This window comes from Alligator sinensis, unplaced genomic scaffold (genome assembly GCF_000455745.1).
Source record: "Alligator sinensis unplaced genomic scaffold, ASM45574v1 scaffold682_1, whole genome shotgun sequence".
NCBI lineage: Eukaryota > Metazoa > Chordata > Crocodylia > Alligatoridae > Alligator > Alligator sinensis.
The window spans coordinates 2,887,742-2,893,766 of record NW_005842011.1 but is presented as its reverse complement, the minus strand read 5'-3'; the positions used below and the strand labels follow the sequence as shown (position 1 = coordinate 2,893,766).

Sequence of the window (6,025 nt, the reverse complement as noted above, 5' to 3'; positions counted from 1 at the left end):
TCGCCCACGGGGGCCCACAGCTGCGTCCCCCCTGCTTGCCATGCCGGGCAGTGTTGGCTGCTGCTTCCCGCCCGGAGCTTGTGCAGTGGGCAGCCCAGAGGCAACAGTAGCAAACACTGCCTGGTGCGGCAAGCAGGGGGGCTGCAGCTGCTGTCGCCATGCGCAGCCCCAATGGGTGAACCCGGAGCCAGCGCAGGGCCCAGGCTGGAAGTGGGGCTGGCTTACAAGGTGGTGCTAAGCACAGGGGCAGGGGGGAAGCGGCTCCTCGCCTGCCCCGTGCCTGGTACCTCGCGCTGCAGCCTCTCGCAGCCCGCCTGGGGCTGCCTGTGCCAGCTCAGGATAGCCCTGCATGGGCTGCAAGCAGCTGCAGTGTGCCCGGCACGGGGCAGGGGAGGGGCTGCTCTCCTCTGTGCCGAGAATGAGCCTGGAGAAAAGCTGAGCGCGGGGAAAAGCAGCCCCTCCCCGGGTCCATGGCCAACGCTCCCTGCTGCAGCCACTTGCAGCCTGCGAGACTGTCTGGAGCAGGCACAGGCAGCCCCAAGCGGGCTGTGAGCGGCAGCAATGCGGGGTGCCGGCTACAGGGCAGGTGAGGGGCTGTTTTTCCCACCCCGTTCTCAGCTTTTCCCTGGGCCACTTTTCCCCGGGCTCCTCCCCTGCCCTTCCCGCCACCCCGTCCCCCCCTTACCTGAGGTTCTGGCACCGCCAAGGCAGCCATGTGGTCCCAGACCAGAAGCCCCTGCTAGGGCTTCCGGATGGGGGGGCGGGGCCGGGTGGGCCCTGATGTTGTGGGAGCCCACCAGGCTTCCCCTGCATCCTACTGCCCCTGGTTCCTGTCATTTTTTACAGGAACCAAGGGCAGATAAATATTAATTTTCTAAATTTTTTAGGGACCCTGCGGGCTGGATAGAATGGCCTCATGGGACGGATCCAGCCCACAGGCCATATTTTGCCCACCCCGTTCTAGCAGGTGTTAGGCCCTGATCCAATGCCTATTCAAATCAACTGAAAGATTACCATCGACTTGAATGGACTTTTAGATTGGTCTTTGGATCCCAATTCAGGAAACCATCCCTATTCATAGGAAGTTCTTCAGTGTATTCTTATCCAGACTTTGATGAAACATTATGGCTAGCTTTGCTTCCAATCTTTGTAAAGATCAGTTGAATCCAGAAACATTAAAAACATTTTAGCAGCTTTAAAATGATGTGTTAAGACTTTTTGGCTGCATCTACATATCACCCTGTGATGTGCTATGGCGATGTAGTGACCACATGTGTCTACACGTGATTGCGGTGCACTCCCCAGGTATAGTGCACTGCTACGATGACGCAGTGGCAAAATTTACCCATGCTCTGTGTGCATGGCTCAATAACCACCCGTACTGCGCTATACTTTAGTACTTCCAAAAAGAAGTACTAAAGCATGGCACAGTAACAGCGTCACCATACGGGGATGTGTAAACACACCCTTTTTGCCTTAACTTAAAAGCAAATATTTTAAAAATCAGTCAGGCATGCCGTTTGCTTATATTTACAAAAGTGCTTTGGAAATTACCTACAGAGTAACAGAGGAACCACCCTCAGTTCTACACTTTGGTGGTAATTATTTACATCCATGACAAAATATGAGTTCATAGATGCTTGTTGACAGATCTGATATCCTTTTTGCATGGTGATAAATATGATACCCTTTTTCCAGTCTTACCCTCATGCTTAACTTGAAGTTTCTAAAGGCAGATAACATAGGAAACTTTGAAAACATCTATTATACCTGTTTTTTCTTCCTATTGCAGGAACTTGATCAAACTAAAACTTTTAACAAGTCTGTGGAAAATTTGTTTCTCTCTCTTGCTACACACATTAGAAGTAAGTGCCTTTTAGTGCTTTGTCATTTTAAAGCAAAGTGGTCAGGCATTTCAATTTGTGAATCATGCAGTAAGGGGTCTGTGTAGTGACTGACACTGAGAACAGTCACAAAGCACAGCTAGTTTTCCATCAGTGTTTCAACTTATTCTTTTGTCAAACAGAAAAGCAGATGATGCCAGCCAAGACATCTCTTATTTCCTTTTAAGTAACAAAAAGACTTTTTAAAGTCACTTTAAAATTTTTTTTAAAAATGCAGCAGTTGTTTAGATAAGAAAAGGTGGGGAAACTGAAAGTACTGCAGTAAAATCATTAATGGGGTGTGCAATATGCCCTTTTTTGGTTGGGTTATCTATCTCACCTACCCTGAGTAAACCTGTACCAGAATACCTTACTCTCCTCACTGAAAGATGGGAGGAGCTAAAGCAAGACTAACACAGAAGCGTAAATGCTTAAAATGGATCTTGGATAGAAATCGGGTGCCAAAGTCCAAGAAAGCAATTCATAGAAACTCCACCTAACCTGGTTAGATGCAAGAGACCCCTTAGGTGCCAAAGTTTTTTGCAGAAAAACTATGTACTGGTAGATACCTGAGGCCCAGGCAGATGTTAAAACAGTGGTGCAATTGGGATCTGAGGAATTTTCTGCCCCATCCCAAACATTGCACCTCCTGCCATGCCAAATATTCACGGAAGGATGTGTGATGTTTGAGATAAGGCAGAAAATTCCTCCTATCCCAGCCATGTCACTGCAGAGCTGCCCCAGCCTGATCCCACAGATCAGGCAGGGAGTGGCTGTCTCCCAGTCCAGGGTTGCTGCCAGTCCCCAATAGATTCCAGACTTGGGCTGTCTGGGACTGGTCTGACAACTGACTGATTGTTGGCCCAGCCCCAGGACAGCCCAGCTGCATGTGTGTGGTGTTTAGTATTCCTGGGGTACCAGGACTCCAAGATCAGGGAGGCTCTCCCTATTCAGGGGCTCCATACCTTAGCCTAACTGTGCTTTTACAAATCCTGTCTCCCTGCAGCCCCGTGTTTTAAAGTGGGGGTTTGCAGGGCAAGACAGAAAAGGTTGCCAGGTTTGTGGCAAGGGGAGCCCTTCAGTTCTCCCCATTGGGAACATCTTTGTGGCTGGTTTGCCAGTTTATGGCATCATAAAGTGGCTGAAAATATAGCCTGTTACAATTTATGGTGTGATGAATACATTAATTGCACCATAATTGTAATGTGTGCCAGGGGCCTAATGTTCAGGTGCTACACATGTACAGAGGTGCCACCTTTTTAATGGAGGTGAAGCTGTTTTGGATTCTCAGTGTACACCGAAAGCATTCAGTACAACTCTCATGGTGACCTTCATTGAGAAGGTGGCAAGTAATTTGGTGATAGTGGTTATGTTTTGTATAATAGCCTAGTATTTTAAGCAGCTGCCCAAGAAGTGAGAGACCTGAGTTTTAAGCCATCCTCAGCCTGTAGGGGTTCAAATCCAAAGGAAGTGTGCTAACCACCAAGCTGGGGGCTTGGCTGGCCTCAGCATACTCCCCATGACTCCTATTAACATGGAGCCATTGTGCACAAAGAAATGTAAGTCATGGGGCCACAGAGAAAACAAGTAAGAGGTAGCCTGACTCAGGAGCCTAGTGATGAGGGCACTCACCTTGGGGGGAAGGAGTCCTGGATTCCAGTCCTTGCTCCCTACACCAATTTTTTTTAAAATTTTTTTAATCCAGTGACCCTTAGAGCCAACTATAGGGAACTTAGGCTCCTGCCTCATGTCTGTGAACTCAAAGGGCCTGAGCTCTCAGTGTGCCTAAAAGTATTGGTTTGATTTTCACCCATTAAAGCTTTCATTTTCTTTCTGATCAGATTTTTAAAACTTTCTCTCCTCTTTCCCCTTCTTTTGAGCTCTCTGTGATTGTATCTTTGTAAAACCATTTCTTCTTCTTTTAGTCTGAATAATCTTTGTCGTCCTCATTCCTTTCACTTTTACTTACTTATGCTACCTCCTGTTCTTCAGTAAATTGAGAAGGCAAATTTTGATATGTATAATCCCATATATCTCCTATTTAATATACTAGAAACATCCTGCACCTGATGGAGGAAATGATTTATCCATATGTGCATAACCAAAGGTAGTAGTGGGCCTGTCTGCACCACAGGGTGTGCTATAGCATGGAAGTAAGCAAGTAAGCTTTAAACCAGCCAGTTTACATATTGGAAGCAGTCTAGATACAGCAGCACAGAACAGCATATGGAATAATTTACCACTAGCATAACTAAGGTGACCTGGGCAGCAGCTGACTTAGAGGGACGGCAGAAAAATAACAGCTGCTTCATCTGCACAGGCTGACTTATTATGCCTCTGTAATTCACTATGTTTTTCAATAGTTCTAAGTGTAGATAGATCACAAGACTGAACCTGGGACTTTCAATGACAAAATACAAGCCTTGGCCATTTGGGTTAGGACCAGAATCTCTTTAGCCATAAAAGAAGTGTAGGCTGTTGCTTCTTGTTTTAATCAGGGCAAAAACATGGGGGACAGGAGACAGAGAAAGTTGTGTTTCCTGGCATGAAGGGATTGAGTTATGTCCTCAAGTCCAAATCTGATATTAAACCTTCAGGTTAGACCCTCTGTCACTCCAGACCTTTTATAAATGCACACTCAAAAAATCCACTTGCATTTAGGACTGAGACTGTGAATGTATCTCCTGACATGTTTACTGTATAAACTAAGTACAATAAACACATGAGGACTGATTGACTTGGTTTTTGTTCTCAGTAGCACAGTGTCTTTAAAGGTTGTACACGCTGGACTCCCATTGTTTCTGAGTATCAAAACACATAGGGTCTTCTGAGTGAGGTTCCCTCAACAGCAGTCAATATCTTGCACTATAAGAAAGAGGTATTATTCTCCACTATGAATTATATATGGCTATTGGTATTTTATGCACCACTTGTACTGCAACATTATTAATTCTTCGTAAGAATCTGCTTATTGTTTGCAGCACAGAAGGTATCTTTTGCTGAGATTTCCAGTTTTCAATTCTAACAAGCACAAAGGAGCTTACTCCTCCAAAATAATGGGGCCCCTGATTTGCATTCTGAGGTGAAAGATGTGGAAAACCATTACATTTAAAGTTTTGAGTGTGCTGGCAGATATGTTTGGCCAGTGATATGAAGCCGTAAAGATACAATCCATTACCATGTCTTGTTGCATTAACTATAATACTGTACAAATCCCCTGAGAAACGTGTTTTTCTTTGCACTGAGGTCCTGATTCAGCAAAGTAGTTAAGTATAACAATAAGCACATGAGTAATCCTACTTGTGGTAATGGGGCTGCTTATATTTTAAAGTCATGCCTATGACTTAAAATGCCTGGCTTGGAGCTTGGGTATACAATGTTTCTGACTTTTTCCATATTTCAGATCTGTTTTGATAGTCTCCACCTTCCTAACTTTCACTATGGCACTCCTGTAAATTATTATAATGATCTTGCGTTTATGTAGTAGCTTTTATCTCAAAGGAACCCAAAGTGCTTCGGAAATCAATATGTAAGCTATACACATGAATCATTGTTTTATCCTCCTCTGAATTTCAGCCACTTTTGTGAGAAACTTTATTTAGTAGCCTGAAATAACTCTGTACAGAAGCTGAAGACAGGAAGTGAAGAATATATTTTCCAGTTGAAACTGCAGGGTGGATTTATATTGGCTGAATGTAATTACAGAAAATGGGGCAGGTGTTTATTTTCCTATCCATTTCTTCCTCTCAGGAGAGCAATAGTAGATGTGTAGTCTAAAAGATCTGAAAAGCATAGGATTAGCCTCCAAAATCTCTTAGCCATGCTGACACTTTGTAACATTTCTCTCTTTCTTGTCTTCATTTAAGAAATCTCAAAGTCCCATGATGACGTGACGGCTGACAAGAGTCTCCTAACTACAGATTATGGCCAGGATGCGAATCGGAGGAGGGAAAGGAGGAGCCAGTCTGACACGGCCATCAACATTGCAAGCAGGGTATGTGAATCAATAATATACTCGACCCTTACAATTTTAAGGGCTGTTTTTAAATGGAATATGATTAGGGGACAGAAGGTTGTCATGGCATGTTATGGGATTTATTAAAGCTAAAATTACTTTGAGATGGCCACTAAAATCATTCCTG

General features: G+C 44.7%; 1 protein-coding gene across 5 annotated transcripts in view; it reads left to right on the top strand.

Annotated features, from left to right (window-relative positions):
• SYTL3 (synaptotagmin like 3) overlaps positions 1-6,025 on the top strand; it is a 65,902-nt gene that overhangs the window by 38,915 nt on the left and 20,962 nt on the right. For all 5 annotated transcript variants that reach the window (XM_025201986.1, XM_025201987.1, XM_025201984.1 and 2 more), the window contains 2 exons: positions 1,793-1,865; positions 5,750-5,877. In XM_025201986.1, the coding sequence (XP_025057771.1) occupies positions 1,793-1,865; positions 5,750-5,877 (201 nt within the window). The remainder of the gene's footprint in view (positions 1-1,792; positions 1,866-5,749; positions 5,878-6,025) is intronic.